The 22104-nt window shown below is 38.2% G+C and overlaps 5 protein-coding genes across 11 annotated transcripts; 3 read left to right on the plus strand and 2 right to left on the minus strand.

The window, feature by feature from the left end:
* Positions 1-436: 436 nt before the first annotated feature.
* On the plus strand, positions 437-1314 carry LOC105635140 (calcium-binding protein CML38). Its single transcript, XM_012218137.4, has one exon. The coding sequence runs from the start codon at positions 618-620 to the stop codon at positions 1197-1199; it is 582 nt and encodes a 193-aa protein (XP_012073527.1). The 5' UTR covers positions 437-617; the 3' UTR covers positions 1200-1314.
* A 192-nt stretch (positions 1315-1506) lies between these two features.
* LOC105635141 (secondary thiamine-phosphate synthase enzyme) lies at positions 1507-3906 on the minus strand. Its single transcript, XM_012218138.4, has 7 exons — positions 3682-3906; positions 3500-3560; positions 3323-3417; positions 3204-3237; positions 2647-2701; positions 2516-2558; positions 1507-1857 (listed from the first exon to the last, which is right to left on the minus strand). Exons 1-7 carry the CDS (start codon positions 3904-3906, stop codon positions 1786-1788), a joined length of 585 nt encoding a protein of 194 aa, XP_012073528.1. The 3' UTR covers positions 1507-1785.
* An 82-nt stretch (positions 3907-3988) lies between these two features.
* LOC105635142 (Calcineurin-like metallo-phosphoesterase superfamily protein) lies at positions 3989-8781 on the plus strand. 4 transcript variants are annotated; one of them, XM_037637732.2, is made up of 10 exons: positions 3989-4124; positions 4734-4881; positions 5085-5312; positions 5379-5500; positions 5670-5730; positions 5867-6007; positions 6393-6500; positions 6656-6884; positions 7577-7825; positions 8416-8781. In XM_037637732.2, exons 2-10 carry the CDS (start codon positions 4744-4746, stop codon positions 8514-8516), a joined length of 1377 nt encoding a protein of 458 aa, XP_037493660.1. In that variant the 5' UTR covers positions 3989-4124; positions 4734-4743; the 3' UTR covers positions 8517-8781. The 4 variants fall into 4 exon arrangements, with proteins under 4 accessions (XP_037493660.1, XP_089582591.1, XP_012073529.2 ...); XM_012218139.4 differs by lacking the exon at positions 3989-4124 and adding an exon at positions 4286-4570; XM_012218140.4 differs by lacking the exon at positions 3989-4124 and adding an exon at positions 4301-4570 and having other exon boundaries at positions 8233-8781.
* On the plus strand, positions 8663-11621 carry LYK5 (Protein kinase superfamily protein). 4 transcript variants are annotated; one of them, XM_037637729.1, is made up of 3 exons: positions 8663-8804; positions 9026-9134; positions 9237-11621. In XM_037637729.1, exon 3 carries the CDS (start codon positions 9509-9511, stop codon positions 11465-11467), a length of 1959 nt encoding a protein of 652 aa, XP_037493657.1. In that variant the 5' UTR covers positions 8663-8804; positions 9026-9134; positions 9237-9508; the 3' UTR covers positions 11468-11621. The 4 variants fall into 4 exon arrangements, with proteins under 4 accessions (XP_037493657.1, XP_020535420.1, XP_020535421.1 ...); XM_020679761.2 differs by having other exon boundaries at positions 9026-11621; XM_020679762.3 differs by lacking the exon at positions 8663-8804 and having other exon boundaries at positions 8995-9134.
* On the minus strand, positions 11601-20707 carry LOC105635143 (Tetratricopeptide repeat (TPR)-like superfamily protein). The gene is made up of 19 exons (XM_012218142.4): positions 20461-20707; positions 19956-20369; positions 19780-19830; positions 19557-19649; positions 19088-19228; positions 18896-18976; positions 18018-18265; positions 17774-17945; positions 17084-17199; positions 16930-16987; positions 16667-16732; positions 16327-16539; positions 16129-16180; positions 15397-15770; positions 15192-15286; positions 14252-14494; positions 13360-14003; positions 12593-12796; positions 11601-12293 (listed from the first exon to the last, which is right to left on the minus strand). The coding sequence occupies exons 1-19, from the start codon at positions 20572-20574 to the stop codon at positions 12112-12114; spliced, it is 3561 nt and encodes a 1186-aa protein (XP_012073532.1). The 5' UTR covers positions 20575-20707; the 3' UTR covers positions 11601-12111.
* Between the last annotated feature and the right edge of the window lie 1397 nt (positions 20708-22104).

Consider the following 22104-nt stretch of genomic DNA (forward strand, 5'->3'; position numbering starts at 1 on the left):
TCTTGACAGTATTTTATTTGGCATCTCTCTGTTTGCATGTTGTAACACGTATTTCAATTTATTTTAGATTTTGAGAGCTTCGGTCACAATAAGTACGGATGCGGGGTGCCCGCCTCTCACATAACTTTTGACGTTATGACCGTTGAAAGTTGAAGAACAGACGAGCTGAAAATTTTGTAGGAAGTAAAGACGTGGCGTGACGACAACGGTTGACTGTTCCCCAGCTATGACGGTGGCCGACAAAGACAAAGGATCTAGTTAATGTAATACTTTATGTAGATATTTTATGTATTGGATAAAGAAAGAATTCCCGAGACTGTCCAAATAGTCAATATTTAAGAGGGAAGGGAAAGGGAGCGAAGAAGGAAATTTCCCCTACGCGCTGCCTTCTCTATCAACCTGTGAAAAAACAGATGGCCAAAACCGTGTGCGCAGCTCACATGAACACATCCATGATGTACATCTTAATTTCTTTCAGGTCTCAGCGACAAATCTTATCCAGACTTTAGTTTTGGCTGGCTATAAATAACCATAATCTTTTTTACTGTCAAGCTATAAAAAATCTTCCTCATTTCTCATTAGTTATACAAACTATCTTGACCTTAATATCGATCATCATGAAATCGGACACTATTTCATCGTCATTTTCCCCTTGTACTTCACCCAATGCCAATCCCCTGTCTCCCAAATCTGCTTTTTCTAGATTGCGTCGCAAATTATCTTCAAGAAGATCTCACAAGCCCTCTCTTTCTCCTTCTTCTTCAACTAACAGTAATAGCTGCACCGAGCTTCAACGGGTGTTCAATTACTTCGACGAGAACGGAGACGGAAAGATATCTCCGGCTGAGTTGCAGAGCTGCGTCAGGACTCTGGGAGGGGACCTTTCTATAGAGGACGCGGTGGCTGCAATCAGCTCTTGTGATACGGACGGAGATGGGCTATTGGGATTCGAGGATTTCCAGAAACTAATGGACTGCAATTCTTCTGAGGAGGACAAGAAGGAAGAGCTGAGACAGGCTTTTGGGATTTACGAGACTGAGCCTGGCTCTGGATTCATTTCCCCGACCAGTTTGAAGAGAATCCTGAGTCGACTGGGTGAGTCAAGGTCCCTTGACGACTGCAAGGCCATGATTCGTACTTTTGACCTCAACGGAGATGGCGTCCTTAACTTCAACGAGTTCTCTGTCATGATGCGCTGATTCCCCGTGTATATATGTATTTTTATAAATTCATTTCAATTCATTTCATCTGTACAGTTACATTAATATTATAGTTGACACATCATTATGAAATGCAAGATTCCTTTATTTCCAACCATCTGTAAGATATTGCCTTTGGTTTTTATGTTTCTACCCTTTCCAATGCTGCATGCTTCAAATTCTTCTAGCAACATTGATTCGGCCTGCCTCTGTAATATAAATTCAGGCGCTAAGCATATCCCTTTCTTCAAGAGTGACAGTAACAAAAAGCAATCCATTGCTTGCATTCATATGTTGAGAGTTGTGGTAACAAATTGCTTAACTTTTGCTTAAAGAGAAAAAAATAAAAAAAATCTTTTGAGGCATGCACATCATTCAATCCATCAGTTGATGGTAATTTCATGCCATGGTCTCCACGTTATTCAGCAATTCTAGTTCTAACAAGCCACTCGCCAGAGTACAAATCCATGAATAAGTAAACAGAGTTGCAGAGATTACAGACAATATATTTTCATGAAACAAACCGCCTACTTATAACCGTATATCTCTGAAGAAAAGACACGGAATGTCTCTGAATATCATGTACTTATATTCCGTTAAGGGTAACCACAACTCTGCGTGCAGTAGGGTGATCACGATGTTCACACAGCCATATCCCCTGCACCACAAGAAAAGATGGAAGCATTAAATGATTGTATTACTGTTAAAGCTAATTATATTTTAGTGTATTCTCATTAGACATTCTTGCAAACAATACATAGAGGAGGGCTGCTTCGAATTCTGATAATGATTGGTTTTGTTCAATCACCAATCACATCTCAAGTAAATTTTTTTTTTTTTTTTTACATGTTAAACACAAAAATAGTTTTACAAGACACTGTACATACTTCCAAGGAAATTTCCAAGAATCATTTTCATGATAGTGTCCCGTATTACTGGTTTTGCACACTGTCCCAACCAGCGTTTACTAGAGCTACAGCTTCAGACATATATCAAAGAAAAGAAAGGCAAAACTCCATCAAACTCTAGGTCATGGGCAGGCTTTTTTATCAATGCATTTATAGACAAAAGAAAAAAAAATCAAAATACAACCATCAAGATGCAGATCTAGAAAATTGCATCATTGTCATTGTAAACCAAGGGAGCCACAGCCCACAAGTTTTCTGATTCTATATTTTTATTTAGTGAAAGATAAACTCAATGATTTATCTAGCTTACATATAACGACCATATTATGCTAAAGCAGACAAGGGCATTGAGTCACAATCAATGAATAGTCTTAAAAAAAATCAAAACAAGCATCTTCAGTCACACACCTGCCAAGTGCCCATATTAAGCTTTCCATTTGTGATTGGTATCCTGCACAACAATAGAAACTACTTAAAATGGTCTATGCAACTTTGAGTTAAAAAATATCATCCTAACAATGAGAATGAAGAGTCCTCACGTGAGTTCACATCCAAACATTGATGACTTGATGTGTGCTGGCATGTCATCTGGGCCTGCAAAAGTTTTCACAATACAACATCAACACAGCAACACCAGATTTTAAAAGATTTTGAGAAACATTGCACAGTGCAGCGGTGGAAAGGGGGGGGGGGGGGAGGTGGGGAGACAAAGTCATTATTGTTAATTTTTGGCGGTAGCCTGTCCTCCCCTTCCCACTTCATTCAGTTCATAGAATAACCATTCAAGTTGTACTCTATTTTATTCTACAAATAAAATAAAGCCTTCAAGTTTTTGTTGATACAGATTTCCATTGTGACGTTCAAAATTGGAACTTCTAAGACTCTGAAAAATAAATATAAACAATGGGGGCATCGGCAGAGGGTTTCCACAAAAAGTCAAGATTCGTCATTGTTAGTCTAATTTTCCAACTTGATAACTGACTTAAGGAGAGAGATGGCCTGGGGCATTAGGATTGAAATTCTATGGCTGATAAGGTGCCTACAGATACTAGTTAATAGCATAGCAAAAAGAGAGAAACTGCAGTATAAAACTAACCTTCCAGTGTATGCTTCCAAGGAGCAGATCTCCCCTGAAAATTTAAGGAATTATTAGCACAGAAAGAGCCTCGATAAAATAAAACATGAACTGTAGGATAGAAAACAGACTAAACAAACCTCTGGAACTATCTTATTGAGGAAAGTCTCGGTGTCATCACGAACATCAGAGTCATAATTCTCGTTGATAGTAAGAGAGGCGCTTGTGTGGTGTACTGAAACGCAGAATTGAAAAGGAGAAAAAGCCAATCAATCATCAACAATTAAATTCTGAGATTAAAGGTTGCTGTGACTTACAGAAGAGATGAGCGAGGCCGCACTTGAATTCTGATAAGTCTGGACCAATTTCATTCAAAATCTGGCTTAAAAATCAAAGGTTTTAATTAAAATTATGAAATTTGGAATCAATTGACCAACAGATAGGAAAGACAAACTATAATGAACTGCAAAATGAAATTGTAAAAAAAAATAAAGAAAACCTTGGGAGTAATAAGATGGCAGCCTCGGCGCTGTGGAGGTAGGGTAATAGTCTTCTGTGCCCACTTGGGCGAGGCCGTAGCCATGGAATTGGAATCGCTATTGAGGGAAGAAGGCTTTGCAGTATAGAGAGAATAGACGCGAACCACCGGTGGAGCCGAAGCCGACAACCAGACGGGCTTTGCAGCTGACAAAGACACAGAGGAAGAGGAGCCTAGTGTCTGCATTTCAGCCCAACCCACTGCACGAAGAAATCTTTGGAAAGATATAATCTTGGTTGGTGTTTCTTCTGTATCTTAAAATGGGCTTCCGAAACGGTTGTGGCTGTTCATCGATTGGGCCATGCTTGTGAATGTGATGCTTGCAGGTTGCTTTCGCTATCACTCACTCACTAGTGGTTGCTCGTGCTCCATTTGCAAACTACAGATCATGGGTTCCAGTCGAGGTAAATAAACTTGTTCATCACAACAATAATGTTTTTTTTTTTTTTAAGTTGCAAGTGCTTTTTGCCCCTAACATTTGGGTTAATGATGTTTTATACTGAAATTACAATATGCATTTTAAAAAAAAAAAAAGAATTACAATATGTGATCCATTTTTATTTTTTTGAAAGTATACAGTATGAAATCCATTGATCTTTAGAATTTAACATTCCTGTAAATCAAATCACTTATTTTAGACATTAAAATTTAATTCGGTTAGCGATCAAACCAGAATAAACAACCCATTGGTTATAATTAATCAAACCTATCGGTGCGAATTTTTTTTTTGAAAAAAATAATCGAACGGAACTGAAATTGGTCGGTTCGCTTTGATTCTCGGATGAGACCCGAATATTGCTCGCCCCCTACTCCCATGGAATTTACGCATGAAGTTGTGGTCTTGTTACAGGCAGGTGACAGTTTATTATAGCATTTATTAATTGCACTGTCACGGTTCCTTTCAACCCCGAATATATTCGAGTGCGGTTGGTTGACAATTCACCGCTTTCTATATAAGCAATCCCAGTCTCAAATGATCAATTCCTTTTTTTTCCTCTGATTTAAAATAATAGATATTCATTTATGGGCATTAACTGGCGGTGGAGGTGGTGGTTGCTGGTACTGGGAGTGGCCGTGATAGTCGCCAAAGATGCTAAAGCGGAAGAGCCACTCGTTACTCGAATTGCTTTTGGATCATGCGCCAACCAAAGCGCTCCTCAGGTTTCTTTCTAGTCTCTAGCATTTGATTATCTTACGAATTTTTGCTTTGATCACTGATACTTTATAACTCCTTGTCATTCGTACCAAATAAATGAATTCCTTTTTTTTTTTTTTTTAACACACACACACACACATATAATGAGAATGGCAAGGCGTATCCGGTAATTGTCCGTCTGAAAATAAGTGACTTTGGTTGCTTGTAGCCTATCTGGAATGCAGTAATTGAGTTTGATCCTCAGCTTTTTATATGGCTGGGTGACAACATTTATGGAGACATTAGGCGCCCTTTTAAATTATTTGGCAAGGAAAGGACCATTGGTCCATGGAAGAATGTTCCCAGGTTTGTTCCTTCCTCCGAGCAGGAAATGGAGTCCAGATACCTCAAAGCTAAGACTAATCCTGGCTATTCTCGTCTTCGACAAACTGCTAAGGTGCATATCATTAACATTTGCAGTTTTCTTTCCATTGTCCATGTAATAATGCACGAAATATTGCAGGTAATTGGCACCTGGGATGATCATGATTATGGATTAAATGATGCGGGGAAAGAATTTGGTCGAAAGGTTACTAACCAGAGGCTTCTTCTTGATTTCTTAGATGAACCTCAAGACAGTCCACGGTGACCAATTATTTTCCTTCAATAACTCAAAATTTTTTTCTACTGATTAAGAATTCTATAGTGGTTAAAATATTGTTTCTTTCCCATTTGCTATGAGAATGTCTCATCTTAAGAGGTTTTATACTGTGCTTGGATGGCCAATTTAATCATCATGTCTTCACTTTTGTAGGCGCAAACAAGATGGTGTCTATGCATCCTATACTTTTGGCCCTATGAGCAGACAAATTAAGGTATAAAAGAGAATGCTTTCTCATACTTTATTGGTGGTTTTCTTTTTCTATGCAGGGACCATGTTTACTTGCTTCTTTTCCATCGAGGGGATGAACTTTTAATGCATGCTAAATAATAGTGGTTAAATTTCTTTAGATTATTCTCTTAGATACGAGATACCACAGAGACCCTTTGCGTAGTGATGGAAGTATGCTGGGGATTTCTCAATGGACATGGCTAGAAAAAGAGTTGAATGGACCAAAAACAGCAATTACCATAATTGGATCTTCTGTTCAGGTATTATAAAATTTTGTATTCAAACCCTAACCAGGTTTATCACTGGATTATATATCAAATGCATATACGAGAGAACTCACATTGTGGATCTCTTGGATAGAGTCATTATCTTGTGAGCCTTCTGATCCTATGTTCTGATTCTGCATAAGGAAGGAATTTTAGTGCATGTCCATTGCAGTACATTTGGCTGTCTTTGGTTTGCTGGCAATGGGAGGTTGATGGGAATGTAGTTCACATTGTTAGTTATCACATTACCATTAGAATGAAACCTTTGACTCTCTCTTTTTTTTTCCCTGTTCTGTCTCTATCTGCTCATGCAGTTTCTAATTGGAGTTTTAGTCTGTTATCTTTGGTTAATTATGCTATCTGTTACCACATAATTCAGGTTATATCAAATCTTTCAGCAACCACTGGTCCATTGTTTTATTTGGAGTCTTGGGGACGTTTCCCAAAGGAGAGGAATCGCCTATTTAAGTTGATATTAGATAGTAAGGTGAGATCCTTCCATAATAACTCTCAGTTGTTCTATTACTCCCAAGTTTCAGTACAAAATACTGTATTCATTAGGTTTTTGTACTCTTGCAATTTTGTTTCTGAGGTGGAAAGATGCACCCTTGTCATATTTGCTATTCGTATTTTCTTATACAGAGAGAAGGAATTTTTTTCATTAGTGGAGATGTTCATTTTGGAGAAATCTCGCGCTACGACTGTGCCACAGGATATCCGCTGTATGACGTGACATCAAGTGGACTAACCCAAGCAGTTGAGAAGGTAGTCCCATCTCCATTGAGTTTCATAGTGAGGGTTGTAGCTTGGTTGACACCAACAACAATGAGAGTAATGAGCAAAAACTGCAGATTCAGGTCATGTACTTATGGTATGTTCAAGAATTAGATTTTTCAATAACGTGTGAATCCTGGTATTTTTTTTAGCTCCACTGTTTTTCTTATTTGTATCTAAAAAATTCATAGATGAGCAATAGATGGCAGAATATCAAAATTTATTAATTTAAAAAATAGGTTACAATATCTAATAAAAGGATTTCTTCAAATAAAAAAGTTAGTCCTTTGATTCGGCTCTTTTTGAAAACATCATTCAATGCCTGTCAAAACTTGCTCTTGAATCAGTAGAATTTTCTTCTTCAATTCGGAAGAAGCTACGTTGAATCTCCAATGGCTTGGTAGAGTTTGTTCTTGAAGCAAACTTGTCCTTCTTCAGTTTAGGTTGGATCTCCAAGGGCTTGGTAGAGCTTGTTCTTGGAGCAAACTTGGTCTTAAATCTATAAATGATTTCTCCTTCAGTTTAGGGAACATTCAGTTGAATCTCCAAGGGTGTTGAGCTTGTTACTGAATTGGATTTATGACTTGAGAGCTAGATGCTTGATTTCAATTGTAGAAAACAAACGTGACTACAGGATTAGATGTATCTTGATCTTGAATGAATTTATATTATAGAAGAAGAACATAGTCGAATAAAAAGAATAGATTAAAAATTCAATTAAATAAATTAATTGATTAATTACTTTAGTCAACCAATTCTTTAATTGATCCAAATTTCATTGTATACAAGGCCAACCCAATTTTGGAGCAATTGAAATAGATTGGAGTGCAACTCCTATGACCTTGAAGCTTGAAGTGAGGGATGTGAATGGATATCCGGTCACTAGTGTAAAGTTTCCATTGTTGGAACTGCAATCACATAGCATGAACTCTACAGCATCCAGTAAAGTAGAACACCAAAGGCACTGCTCTCTTGAAGTAAAGTTGCCATGGCTTGTAAGATATCGCCTGGCAATTTTATTTTATGTCACATTGGCCGGTATGTCTTTCTATACTTGTATCCCTTTAAGCGCATCCTGCATAAACTTTGCCAATTTGATGAAGTTGTTTTTTGCTTACTCTTTTATGGCGCATGGAGATGTAATTAAGTTAAAAAGCATAACAAAGAAAAAAAGAAAATATAAACAATGATAAAATGGGGCTACCAACATTCTACTTCAATTAAAAAGTATAATAAAAAATGAAATCATCCAATCTGCTGTCCTCTGGCCAGTAATATCATCTTGAAAATTGTAACTATGCATCTTATGAGTTGTTTGAACTCAATAATGCTTCTTGCCATTAGTTTCATTTGCATCAAGTTCAAGCACTTGCTTTTGCATCTAAAGACATTATCTTTTTCTGTTCCACTCTACTAATTGTGATGTTTCCAATCATAAATTGCAGTGTTGCTTCTTGCTGTGATAGGATTCTTGTATGCAGTTATATCAGCCTGCAGGCTATGCTTCTGCAAACGGAAGCTTGATTGACCATAATATTTTGATGTTCAAATTAAGTTTTAGCACTCATAATTTCCTCATCTGAAGCCAGTTTCTGCCTCATTAATTTGGAACCTTTTTTTCTGGATAGATTTAAATCTGTTTTTGCTAGTTCCACCGGATGGCGTGCATTTTAGAAGTCCAGGGGAAACATTGCCAATGGTCCTCTCATGCGTCTCGTCTCCACTCTAGTTTGATTGTGGTGGTCATCAGTTTATATGGTGCGGCATGAGATGAGATAGTGGTTGTAAGAATGTGTATATTTGCATAATTACAGAATTTTTTATTCCAGCAACAAAATCATCTCTGCTGCTAATTAGTTAAACAGGCAGGTTTTATTAGGGGACAGCTCATGATGTTCATACTGATCCATTATGCACTTCTGCATCTAGCATTGGGTAGACTTCAGCAGTGGGAATTTTATTTTCTTGATTAAAGAATTCTCATTTATCCTTAATCTTTTCACGGTGTGAAAACCTGGTATGTAGTATTCCCTTTGTCCCAAATTGTTTATCTATATTTTCATTTTTGGGCCACTTGACTGAGGAGATATTTACTTTTTCTTTTATAATCATTATAAATGGTTTTAAATTTTAGGAATAACCTTTTTTATTTTAAAAAAAATAAAAGATAATTTTGAAAAAATATGAATATTTTGTATGATGTGATTTATAATTAATATGTTTTCTAAATTTTGTTAGAAGTCGGTAGAACAAGCATTTTGGTACGATGGAGTAATATGGATGAGCTGGCTTATTTATTGGTTTATTTATTTGACATGGCAGTGTAATAATGGAATTGGAAGCTCAGGTAATCAAATTCATATCAGATGACAGATGACTTTGTCAAAAGTTATAATATCAGTGGCCAACTAAACTGTGTTCATTTTGTAATTGATTGATTTTTGTTCAGTTTTTTTAACTTGAGCGACAGGGCAACGTTCAGTTGTCTGTCGACAACAAATAGTATTAGAAAGGGATGGGAGTGGTCAAAAAGTCAAAGCTCTCCGCTTATTGACGCGTTCGTGGCCTTTGAAGTTCAATTTTTCCGCTTATTGACGCGTTCGTAGACTTTGAGGTTCAATTTTTTTTTTTTCCTTCCTGAACTCCGACGGTGACAGTCGAGACCTGAGCCCATCCTTTCCTTTTTTCTTTGTTTCAGACAAACACAGACAGAGAGTCTCCATGGATTTTGATCCTTGTAAGTTGGTGGCGTTGGCAGTGGCGGTGGCTTTGCTAATTCATTGTAAAGTAGAAGCTCAACAAACTTATGTAAACAACAAGCAGCTGGCTTGCTACAACACTGCCTTCAATTTCACTAAAGGATATGTGTGCAACGGTGTAAAATCGTCATGCCAATCGTACCTGACCTTCCGATCAGCCTCTCCCTACTATACCACTCCTGTCTCCATCGCCTACCTTTTGGGGGCCCCAGACTCCGCCACTCTTATCGCTTCCCTTAACAACTTCTCCTCCGATGTCGCTTCTATCCCTCCCAACACTCAGGTCATTGTTCCGGTCAACTGCTCCTGTTACGCCGGCCAGTACTACCAGCACAACGCCTCCTACACTATCAAGTCCCATTCGGAGACATACTTCAGCATCGCCAATGATACATACCAAGGCCTCTCCACTTGCCAAGCCATGATGGCTCAGAATCCTTACGGCGATAGAAATCTGTCGGTGGATATGCATCTGGAAGTTCCTTTGAGGTGTGCTTGCCCCACTTCCAAGCAGACGGCTTTAGGGTTCAAATACTTGCTCTCCTACATGGTCACCTGGGGCAATTCCATTTCTTCCATCGCTGAATCATTTGGCGTCGACCAACAGGCCGTCTTGGATGCCAACAACCTTTCCTCCACCAGCATCATCTTCCCCTTCACGCCGATTTTGGTTCCTTTGACCGCAGAACCAACTAATATCAAACTGCAGGCCACACCTTCTCCGGCCGCACCTTCTCCGCAGATTCCCACAGTTCCTGTCGTTGGGGGATCCAACTCTTCCAGCAACACCAAATGGATATACGTGGGTGTTGGGCTAGGAGTCGCTTTGCTTATTGTTTGTGGCGTGTTTGGATTTTTGTTTTGGTACCGCAACCGCAAGCATAAGTCTGGTGATAAGGCCAAGCCTGTTACTAGTGTTTCCTCTTCAGAACCCAATGATTACAAGACGGTGGTACAATCAGATTACTCGGCGCTTCCAGATAGCAAGTCATGGTCTCTCTCTTCTCAAGGCATTCAATCAGCCATCGAGTCCTTGACTGTCTACAAATTCCACGATTTACAAATGGCCACGGCATATTTCAGCCAAGATAACAGAATAAAGGGCTCTGTTTATAAAGGATCATTTAACGGAGATGATGCAGCGGTGAAGGTTATGAAGGGAGATGTTTCAAGTGAGATCAACATTTTAAAGAAGATAAATCATTCCAACATCATCAGGCTCTCTGGTTTCTGCGTACATAGTGGCAACACCTACCTTGTTTACGAGCTGGTGGAGAATGGCGCTCTCAGCGATTGTCTCTCCACTCTCACTTGGAAGCAGAGAGTTCAGGTTGCTTACGATGTGGCTGATGCCCTCAATTACCTCCACAGCTACGCCGATCCTCCCTATATCCTCAAGAACCTGAAGGCCAGTAACATTCTCTTGGACGGCAGCTTGAGAGCCAAGATTGCTAACTTCGGCATGGCAAGAATGCTTGAAAACGAAGGCCAAGGCGGTCTGCACCTCACAAGACATGTTGTAGGAACGCAAGGATATATGGCCCCTGAGTACGTGGAGAATGGAGTGGTTACCCCTAAATTAGATATTTTTGCATTTGGTGTCGTGATATTGATTCTCTTGTCTGGGAAGGAAGCTGCTAGCGACAAGGAGATGCTCTCAGCATCAATAGACGTAGTGCTGGAAGGGGAGAATGTGAGGGACAAATTCAACAGATTCATGGATCCTTCCCTTGGAAATCACTATCCCTTGGATTTAGCCTTCTCTCTCGCCCACCTCGCTAAAAGCTGCGTTGCTTATGATATCAATGCTCGCCCTTCCATGCCTCAAGTTTTCGTTGCTCTATCCAAGATTCTATCTTCTTCTCTTGATTGGGATCCATCCCTTGAAACCTCCTCTAGGTCTATGACCAGTGGCAGGTAAACTGCTGCTCAACAATATTAGAATTGTCCTTACTCAGGCGGATGCTGCTAAAATAAAGCCTATGTTTTGCATTTGTAATATAGCCTATACATGCAGGGTGTTTTTGTTATATGCTGGGAATTCCAGTGTTCAATTAAACAATAACTTCTCTTCACATCAATGGTATTACTTCATATAATAACACTCTCAGGGAAGTATCCAAGTATCTGATACAGTTCAATGAAAATTTTCTTCAGGAGCATCAAATCATTTCAAGTGCATATACATTCTCTGGAACGACCCATTATTGTGGTCTTTTCTAATGGCTAGAATGCTCCTCTAGGTTAGCAACATGCTAAAGCATTGCAGTGTTTTAAAACACCTCCCGCATCCCTTGAGAGATGCTATGGGTATACTTGTCTCGTGTAACTACGCCATCAAAAGGCCATAATATGCATGGACCTTACATCTGTCTCCACCAGTATGGAGAGCTGCAGTGTCGCACACTTGCAACCACAAGTGCCAGGAGTGCCTCAACAACCCTTTGATGCATCCATACGCCAGCTTAACCCAAGGTTGAGGACATCATTTGATGCAGGATCCTTGAAAAATTACCCTTCTTCCCTTAGACTTCCACATATGTGCACTCCTGAGGTGTGCTCAGCTCATTCCATAAGCTTTGGTAAAACCTTCCAATATCTCACACAAGAAGGATTAGTATGAATAGCCCGAAGAACCCATTTCAGTGGGCTTTGACAGAATTCCACGTTGGATGAAGAGTCAAATCCAGCTTCTGATTGTCTTGCAAGCAAATGCATTTGAAAGAAGAGTTCTGCAGGTCTCATTTCTGAGAAAAATATGAATCATGTCAGTGCATAATCATGTCAGTGCATATATATTGTCTAGCTCACACATCTTATTTGATAAGCAATACAAAGATTTCTCATAACAATATATTGACAAGTTGGAAAAAAATTTTCCAGACTGCTAATTCAATTTTTGCAGACACTCACAAATATGCATATTTATCTTACTTGCAACACAAAGTAAATGATGAATAAATGATAGTTATACACATCAATTCATCCACAACTAGACTTGCAACTTGTGAGCATGCACACGTGCATGCATGGATCACAAACATACCTGGTGGCCAAGAATACCATTCTTGCCGGAGGTTCTTCTCCCATTTCTGCTTAGAACCAAGGCTCCCTTCTGCTTGTGCTAGCAACAAGGATACAATAGGCAAGGGAACAATAGAATTTGCATGGGCTTTGTTGAGACTCCTAATAGCAAGTGCTAAGTATTGCGAATTACATAACTGTCTGGCAAGCTCCATACATACAGCACCTGCGTTCATTAATGACTAAATCAGAAACGTGAAACAAATCCACCAGCCTATGTTCCATATTTATTCAGCATTTATCAGTAGGAACTAGCCTGCCTTCACACAAGTAAGGAAACTCAGCTGTAAAATTTAGGAAGCACCTAGCAAGTAGCACCCTGGCGAAGTTATGAGACTGGTTTTGTTCATTGTTTTCATAATAGCAAACTGAAAACACCAGAGAAGTGATCCTTAACTTCTGACCAAGTTCCAACAGGAAATAATTTTATTGGTGTTTTCAAGACATGCCATTGTTTGGGATTAAGGCTTCATTGTTGTTGCTACTTCAAGACATGCCATTAATGTTTTATGAAAAACCATAATCCCAATATAGAGCAGTACAAACTTGAAATTACGTCTTTGTTACCAACTTGACAAATATAAAGTAGGGATCTTTCACACGTATTAATTTTAGTGATTTAAAAAAAGTCAAATTAATCCGATATTTACTAAATTTAAATCGGAACATTTTGAATTGTAAGTAATATCAATAGGCATTCAAAAGTAATATGCTAATTTTGATGAATACCGTGACAGAGAAAAAGACAGCTGTCAGCACCCGCCAGAGAACAAGCTTCAGCAAGGGATTCTTCAGCAGATGAAAACTCCTTATTCCATAAAGATACTAGACCAAAAACCAAATTAAACACAGCCATCCACATATTCCATGAAGTCTTCCATTCTTTTGGGCATTTCTTGAAACTAAGGTCGAAGATATTTGAATCAATTTGAATGTCATATTGGGATTCCATGATTTTAAGACATATCCATCCCATATGATAATCTGTCCTAAGTTCCAGGCATCTTATATACTCTTCCTGAAGCTTAACAAGGTTGCCTTCAGCAGCATACGCTCGACATAAGAGCAAGTGTCCAAAAAATAGGTAGTGATGAGGGAGGGAAAGTGACACGGCATTTTTAGCATGCTCAATACAATCAAATAGATTTCCACCTTGCAAACAAATTTCAGACATACAGAGAAGAAGCTGAAACTTTTGATATTGATATGACAAGCTTCCTCTAGAATATAGCTCATTGGAGAGTTGCACTGATATTAGTTGCTTTAGCATATGACGAAGTTGCTGAGGGAATCTCTCTTCACGTGCCTTCTGTAAAATATTAAGTATAAGCAAATATCGTGCATTATGGTTCCATGGTTCTTGACGCAAGTATCTGCATATAAAACCAGAACAGGAGAATCACATATATTGCACCTAATATTTTCACTAGAGATGAAGGAAAACTTGGCAGTCAATAAGAGGAGCCTATCAAATCCTGCATTTATCTAAATTATCATATCACATACACAATTTAAGACAGGACCTTATTATTTACCAAAAGACAACAAAACTAATATACAAATCCTAAAAAGATGAAGAACATGCAGCTTTCTTGAAGATAACAGGTAAAAGTTACCGTACTTCAGCAGTTCTTGAATGGCTTCAGATCCATGCAGACACTGATAACCACATGTTGGGTAAAAAAATTTTGGGTCTTTATTTCCAATTGCATAGCAAGCAACTGCTCCAGCACCAAGGATCTCATGTCCTGACCTAAAAGCTACTTTACTGGTACCGTATGGAACATCTATGACGCAGCACCTAGTTGCTAGATGAGTGTCTTTCCATTCTTCAGTGGATAGCAAAAGGTGACCCAGCAAATTCCTGATCCCATAATGTTTTTATCAGAGGTACAACAATTTTACATTTAAAAGCAAAGACAGTATTAACAAAAACTTAGACGATCAACTACAAAAACACAAATTGTACTGTATAATGTTCTAGCGATGTGATCAATGTGAATGCACTTACACAAAACATCCAGGGACGGAAGTTTCATATTTGGCTTAAAATTAACCTCTAAAACAAATAAATTATGATGAAAATGCATGTATACAATAAGGCCAGAAAGCTATTGAATTTCTGACAAGTTCATCTATAACACTATTAAACAATCGCATGTCAAAAATTGAAAACTGAAGGAAAAGTCAATAGAGGAATTAATAGGCTCAATATTGTTTGAGTCAATTAGAGTTTCATTTCCTTCAAAAGTCTTTTACTCATCAACCTATCCACTCTGTCCTTATCTAGATCAAAGAAGAAGTTCACAAAGAATGGAATCATAATTTATATTCATCTTTGTTCTATCAGTTTGATTTTTCTCATTCTCCTGCTAACCATATCATCATATAATGATCAGATGAACTAATTTCAGCGAGTGCTTAAACAGTTTGATCAGTAGGTCTAAGCCAAGTGGCAGAAATCAGGATGTAGATGCATATGAAGGCAGACAAAAAACAGCAGATACTGGAATTTTCATCATTGCTATTTATGGTTCTTGTTTCAAAAGTCAATGTCGTACCTCATCAATTTGCTGTTAGGATACTTATGAAGAGCTTTTTTCAGATAACTAACTCCACTTTGAAACCCAAGGCAAGATTCAGATCCATGTTTAACCTGCACGACCCCACAATAGAATTTCTATAGTTAAATTCAGAATAAGTAAAAATGTGCTGCTCTCACCACACAAGATCTTCAAGTTTCAATAATAAAAGCAAGGAACTTACCAATTTGTCAAGTGCTATTAGATGGTGCATTCCAGTGACATCTTCATGAGATTCAAGTGAGTACCGACTGCTTGAAACAACTGACTCAAGTCGATTACTCTGATCAAGAGCATGTATAGCGGACAGTATAAAGCTGACTTTTGAACTCTGAAACAGTTCTTTTGGCAATTCCAAAATGCTAGTAATTGCTGAATCTAGTCCGCAAATGCAATAAAACAATCTGCATAAGAAACTAATAGCAGCTGCTGCAGATGCTCGCTCCATTTTAGGTACACTAGCAGCCAGATTTCTTGCCACAGAAACAGCAAGGTCACTCTTACCAAGTTGCCATAAGGATAAAGCATATATCTGCATGCCTTCAGCACCAAGCATACCTTGAAAAAAAAAAATCATATTGCATGTCTAAAAAACCACTCTCCATATCCTTTTTATGCTTCTAAATAAAGAAGCAACAGTATGATCTATGTTGGAAAAAACTGAGTTCTAAGATTTCAAAAAACAAACGAGGTCTCTTTCCTAAGTTTTATAACTCATTTATCCAGTTGTTGTATCACACTTCATTTTACATCATTTTATAAATTTACGGAAGTTTGCATAACATGAAAGAGCATTAAACCAGAATTCTGAAACCATGATACATCGGGGCACATGTTCCCTGCAATATGACCCAAAAAGTAAAATTGACGAAGCGAAGACTGCATTATTCAAGAAAAGATGCATGTGCTAGCAAACCTTCTTTCTTCAAATTTTCACATTCATGAACTGCATCTGCAACATAACCCGCCTGCACCAAATGATAAAGATAAGATAAGAGGAGTTTGTACATATATATTATGCACAGCAAGAGCAGATTGAGTAACTTATAAGCATTTCTATGGGTCTAAGACAAGCTTAAAAGAACAAACATAAAAACAGGGCCAATAAGCTTACCCTACAAAGAGATCGTGCCAAGTTAACTGCTATATCTCGGAAATGAGATTTTGAAGCATTGTCTGGTGAAATGTTGATTGCATAGGTTGCTAGCCTATACGAAGCAACAGCAGCTTGATACTCGCATCGCGCCTCACAAACTAGCCCTTTCAAATTATGAGATTCTGCATAGTGAGGAGCACGCAGAACTGCCTGCTGGATGGCTCCAAATACCTGTATGATACCCAGTTATTAAATAAACTTGTTCCAACGTCCCTGTTATCAATTGGGTCAAAGAAGAAAGGATGGCTGTTCTCTCTTCTAGAGGGACTAAATTATGCTTCATCGTAAATTATCATACCTGTGAAGATGAAAGATGACCTGAGAGCAAAGCAAGCTTAGCAAGACCAATTTGGAACTCTGCAAGCTGCCAAACGCCATGCAAGATATTAGCTGATTATCAACAACTAAACAACAACCGTATGATACCTTTTCCTACTAATCAGGCAAGAAGGAAAACTTAAGCTGCACATATATTAAAAAATAGGTACAATTGATATATTAAATGACAGTCTCCTACTCAAAACATATTCCAACAAGACAAAAACAGGGATAAATCTTTACAGGTAATATCTGCACAGCTCGTAAACAGCTCTCAAAAGCATCATCTGCAGCAGGCTCCCTAAGGACCAATTATTATTTCAACATGAATAAAACTTCAGGAATAATACGTAAAAGAAATATGTATTTCACCTATGAGAAGAACTTAACAACCTACCTAGCATGAGCATCAGCAGCCATTCCTGCCCATGGTAATGCAAGTGAGGGATCTAAACTTCTGGCACAATCAAATGCCTGTCTTGCCAATATCTTCTCACCTTCTTCTCTATAAAGCTGTAGAAACAACAAATTTAGACACCTATAGGTAAATCAAACAGAAGTGAACCACCACTCCAGAGAAACATCCAGAAAGTTCCATATTGGACAAGTGAAACCAGAAGAATTGGGAGACGAGCTAAAGAACAGAGCAAATATAATATTAGAAAAATTAATTACTATCGAAAAATAGTGTACTGACAAGAGCATCTTTAGATGAAATCCAGCACAAACAAAGGCCACACATATAATATCAAGCACAATCATCCTGGAATAGGCAAATGATACAGAAACGACGGACCATGGACTGCTTATATTAAATGCACTACAACAGCGAAGTGCTATTGACATGGCACAAATATGAGAAAGAAATAGTGTCATGAATATTACAGCATATGAAATCAAGCCAAACAGAAAATGCAGGAAATATATACAACTAAGAACCTAATGTCATTTCTAAAACATAAAATAAGTCCAGCCAAAAGATCAAGAACATTGACTACTTATGAAGTCTAAAAGATATCCACATTACAAAAACTGAATGCATTTTCGAGAGAAAAAGAGAGATAACCCATGCTATTTGGGACAGTACCTTCCCAAGATAAGCCCAAGCAACAGCTGACGATACATCCAATTGCAAACCCCTAATCAAGGCATGCTGTTTCATTGCACTATGACCAGATAAACATCCTAGTGTCACCCAGAACTCATAATTGTCACCCTCAAGAAACAAGGCCCCAAAGACCATCTTCTCTGAAAGCTGCCTGGTGAAAAAGATAGTTAGTTAAGATAGCAAATGTATGGTAACTCAAGAAATCAAATATAAACTTTCATACCAAGGATATATTTCATGCCCATAATTCTCATTCATAGAAGAAATGAGATCCAAAGTTATTGCAATGTCGATATAGAGATTAGCTTGCCATGGGGACAAGTGCAGAGCCCGTTGATAAGACCTTCTGGCAGACATTGCAGCCAAACGACAAGTTTGCTTCCAGGAAGAGATTGAATCATCAAAAGCATCTGCACCAAATTCCGTATCGCAGTCCCCTTCCATCCAGGGACAACATTTTGCATAAGTGTGCTAGCAAGAAAAGAAACAAGCGTCAATTATTCATTAATGCATGAGAACATGATCATTCAACGTGCTACAATTGAACACTGATGAAACAAACAACAAGAAGCAAATTCAAGTAACCACTTCCCATGTAAGAGATGTGCATATAGTGCAATTAAGGAAACAAGCTACTTTTCAGCTAGTCAAGGAAATCCCCTTTTATACTGACAAGATGGTTCTAGTGACACTTGGATGCATGCATAAGTAGATTCTTCAATCAAATTTGTCCTGAATTGGAGAATCAAACTGAAATTGTATGTCAAATTAGTCATATATGTTTACCAAAAAAATATCAACACATGAAAAAGACTGATAGTGGTATTGGAGTGTCAAAAATAGCATGGCTAATGAACTCACAGAATATCATTTTCCAGTGACCACTTCAAAATTTGAAATGGCTCATAGTTGATAGCTTTTAGATACATTTGAAGAAGGAATGTACAAAATTTTTAAATAATTGAGTGTCATTTTTTGAAAACCTTCAATGTAAAAGGCAAATCCCCTGTACATGGTATGAGTAAAAATGGATATCAAGTCTGGCATGTGGCATTTAGATAGGCTTATGGATTAAAAGAAAAAAGAGAAAGAGAATCTTACTTGAACGTCACCATGCAACTTCCAGATACATGAAACATTTCCAGCCAACTCGGCATTTACCTCTGCGACTCTCCCTGCATCCTGAAATCATTTAGGAAGCAACAGTTAGGTAATGTCATTGTGATGTGAAAAAGCTGTCGCAAACTAAAAAGGAAAAAAGGGAAGACTGTTTGAGACATGATGTAGACCAACTTGTAATAATGACGCTCCCCACTTGAATGCGCCCAAATTCATACATTCCTTTGACAAACCTAGGAGTCCAGAAGCTAGACCATAGTTTGCAGATACATTTTGAGTTGAAATCTCCAGAGCTCGCTGAAACTGTTCAACTCCCTAAAAGCAGAAAGACCATATTATAGCATTTGTATGAACAGAATCTGAATAAATCCAGAATTGAAGCTAGAACATATTATAGCAAGTTTAGTGTTAAGTTTAGCATATCCGTTCTGACAAATTCATAAATACAAAATTCATCCAAAGACTTGCACTGCCTGAGTTTCCAACCCAAAAAAAGGGTCTAGTTCCGTGAGAAAGAATGATCAGAAGTTACTCAGTATAGTAAGATTCAGTATTTAAAACATCGAACCCCGATCATTTCTCATTCAAAGGTTTCAATAAAAAGAAAGTAGAAAAGTACCAGAATAAAATAAAGTATTAATACCTTTCTGAAGGAACCGAGCATCAAGAAGATATTTCCACTTTCAATCAAAGCAAAAACTCTCGTATTCTCCAACTCAATGGCTCGCCCATAGGACTGGTTAAAATTTTGTAACAAGATGGTAAAGAAGGACCCAAGTGAGCACCTCATCCAGAATCAAAATTCAACTGCCACATGGCTTACAAACTAGGACAGAAAACGGTAAGAAAGGAAACAAAACGGTTACCTTAGTAGCAGCAGTAAACATGCCAAGTCGCTGGTAGGCAAGACCCAGAGCCTAAACATTTGCCATTAATAGTGCAAAGCAATACCAAGAAACATCAAAAACACTTCACATGAATGCGTGTGTAGTAAGTAAGGGGGCGGGAAAAAAGGAATTGGAGAGAAGTAATGTGTTCTTACTTCCCATAAATCAGCGCAGGTGGGATAACCTCTAATGGCGTGTTGAAGACTCTGAACGGCTTCAGACCATCTGGTGTGATGAAGATGGAGGTAACCCAATCTCCGAAAAGCCCAAAAGGCCCTTGGAGACTTCTCCAAGGCTTCCACGCACACTGCCAGCTCCAAGCTCTCCCTTCCAGAATTGTCCAACAGATCACATAGGGATTCCCCAGATTCCGAATCATCAGGGTTGAGAGTGATGGCCCTCTGATAACACTTGATAGCCCTTTGAGAATCGGCACCAAAGTAGAAATGCCCCAAATATCTGAAAGCATCTGCATTGTCGGGATTCAATTTGGCCGATATAACGAAATGTTGGGCGGCTTTCTCCTTGATTTCCTTGGATTCACCTCCTTTCTCCCACAACAACAGTCCCTGCATAATATACACGAACATGAATTCCTCTTGAAAAGAAAAATTTCAGAGAAAATAGTATAGAGTTATAAGAATCGAGAGAGAGAACTACGAGATCAAAACGAAGAGAGGGGTCTTCAGGATGGGCTTCCACTGACTCCTCCAAGTACGTCAACTGAGCTCTGTAGTCTTCATCTTTTTCTTGTTCCTGAAACAAACCCGCCATTAGTATTTAACTTCAATCAACAGAATTTACCTAAAGAAACGACGGATGGAGGGAAGCCGGAAATAGACGGTTTTCAACATAGTCTGGAATTTTGATTACTGAGACCGCTAAGCTAAAAAAAACCCTAAACCGCCACGCACCCGCTCTTTTTGAGTTTTTTTTAGGTGTTCGCTGGGCCACTGTATCCTCTCTACTCTCCAAGCAAACATAATTAATTTTAATTTTAATTAATTTAGTTAATAATAAAGTTCGTAGTCCTTACCAGTTGATACAAAAAGCCGTTAAACGAGTCTGTCTGTTACTCCTTTGAAACAAAACCGTTTAGATCCGGCCACGTTAGCTTCTGGACCCACATCTCTGTGGGTCGGAATTCACCAATTTATAGCACTAATACATAATCGTGCCAAATTTTTAATTAGTAATAAAATAAAAAATTAAATTTGATGTTGATTTTAAATTGAGTATTAAATACAAAATTCAGTTTTTTTTTTTCTATATTTGTTTCATGTGAGCAGCGTAAAAGTTCACTTAATGCTGTTTGAAACTTCAGAAAGTAATTTTAGTAATCATATCTCATAAATGACCGTTTATTTGGTATATGTGACGGCTTTTTGTCAAGATTATGTGGGGAGATAATTGTAATAAGCAAAGATTTAGAGAGCTTCATTATAGTTAATTAATTAGATATTGAAATGATATTAGTGCCTAGCTGAGATGTAAGTTGATGTGGCATATTTAGCTGACTGTGCACCACATCAGCAGACAATTCTTAATGACGCATAAGTAAAGATTTGCGCATAAATTCAGATTGCGTATGCAATTCTTAATGACGCATCGAACACGCAAGATAGGCATGCCGGGCTAATCACGAGACTATAAACTATCGCTTAAAATAATCTATATGAGCTGCCCATCAACTGTACTGAAGATATCGACTCCGGAACATGCATTTATTTAGGGCTTCTTAGACCAAAGCGGTATATTTTTGGATTTTTGGTGCTGAAAGCTCCAGCACAGAATGGCCAGAAAATGATTTCAATATTTTCCGTAGCTTAATAAATGAAATATTATAGTTTCGAAATGGTGTGTCAACCAACAGATAGAGAGATATTGAGTCAAAATTGTCGAATGCTTTTGGAGTTGCACCGATTTTACACATGAATTTATGTTGCGTATGCAATTCTTAATGATGCATCGAGCAAGCAAGATAAGCATGTCGGGCTGACCATGAGATCCCAAACTATCGCCAAGAAGATTTCATACAAGCTGCCGTCAAACGTATCGAAAATATCAGCTCCGAAACAGGCCTTCATATAGGGTTTCTTAGACCAAATGGATATACCTTTGGATTTTTTGTCTTGAAAGCTTTCAATGCTTCCTACAAAGTCAATAGATTAAATATTATAGTCTTGAAATGGAGTGCCAAGCAATAAACAGAGAGATTTGGGCTAAAACTATCGAATGCTTCGGAGTGACATCGATTTTGTACGTGAATTTATATTGCGTATGAAATTCTTAATAGGGTTTAGG

The sequence above is a fragment of the Jatropha curcas genome, chromosome 9 (genome assembly GCF_041381405.1).
Source record: "Jatropha curcas cultivar XTBG-Jc1 chromosome 9, XTBG_Jcur_1.0, whole genome shotgun sequence".
NCBI classification, from domain to species: Eukaryota; Viridiplantae; Streptophyta; class Magnoliopsida; order Malpighiales; family Euphorbiaceae; genus Jatropha; species Jatropha curcas.

Bases quoted from the DNA above. Each gene is read 5' to 3' on its own strand.
- LOC105635140 (XM_012218137.4), top strand. From the start codon at position 618: ATGAAATCGGACACTATTTCATCGTCATTTTCCCCTTGTACTTCACCC.
- LOC105635141 (XM_012218138.4), bottom strand. From the start codon at position 3,906: ATGCAGACACTAGGCTCCTCTTCCTCTGTGTCTTTGTCAGCTGCAAAG. The intron at 3,238-3,322 runs GTTTGTTTAGTC...TTAAATTTTCAG, and splicing joins TCAATAAGATAGTTCCAGAG to GGGAGATCTGCTCCTTGGAA. The intron at 2,702-3,203 runs GTTAGTTTTATA...AAACTTTTGCAG, and splicing joins TTGGAAGCATACACTGGAAG to GCCCAGATGACATGCCAGCA.
- LOC105635142 (XM_012218139.4), top strand. From the start codon at position 4,548: ATGAAGTTGTGGTCTTGTTACAG. The intron at 4,571-4,733 runs GCAGGTGACAGT...TTAAAATAATAG, and splicing joins AAGTTGTGGTCTTGTTACAG to ATATTCATTTATGGGCATTA. The intron at 5,501-5,669 runs GTGACCAATTAT...TCACTTTTGTAG, and splicing joins GAACCTCAAGACAGTCCACG to GCGCAAACAAGATGGTGTCT.
- LYK5 (XM_020679761.2), top strand. From the start codon at position 9,509: ATGGATTTTGATCCTTGTAAGTTGGTGGCGTTGGCAGTGGCGGTGGCT.
- LOC105635143 (XM_012218142.4), bottom strand. From the start codon at position 20,574: ATGGCGGGTTTGTTTCAGGAACAAGAAAAAGATGAAGACTACAGAGCT. The intron at 16,540-16,666 runs GTATGATAATTT...GGTATCATACAG, and splicing joins GTCATCTTTCATCTTCACAG to GTATTTGGAGCCATCCAGCA. The intron at 14,004-14,251 runs GTACGGTAACTT...TTTTATATGCAG, and splicing joins GCCATTCAAGAACTGCTGAA to ATACTTGCGTCAAGAACCAT.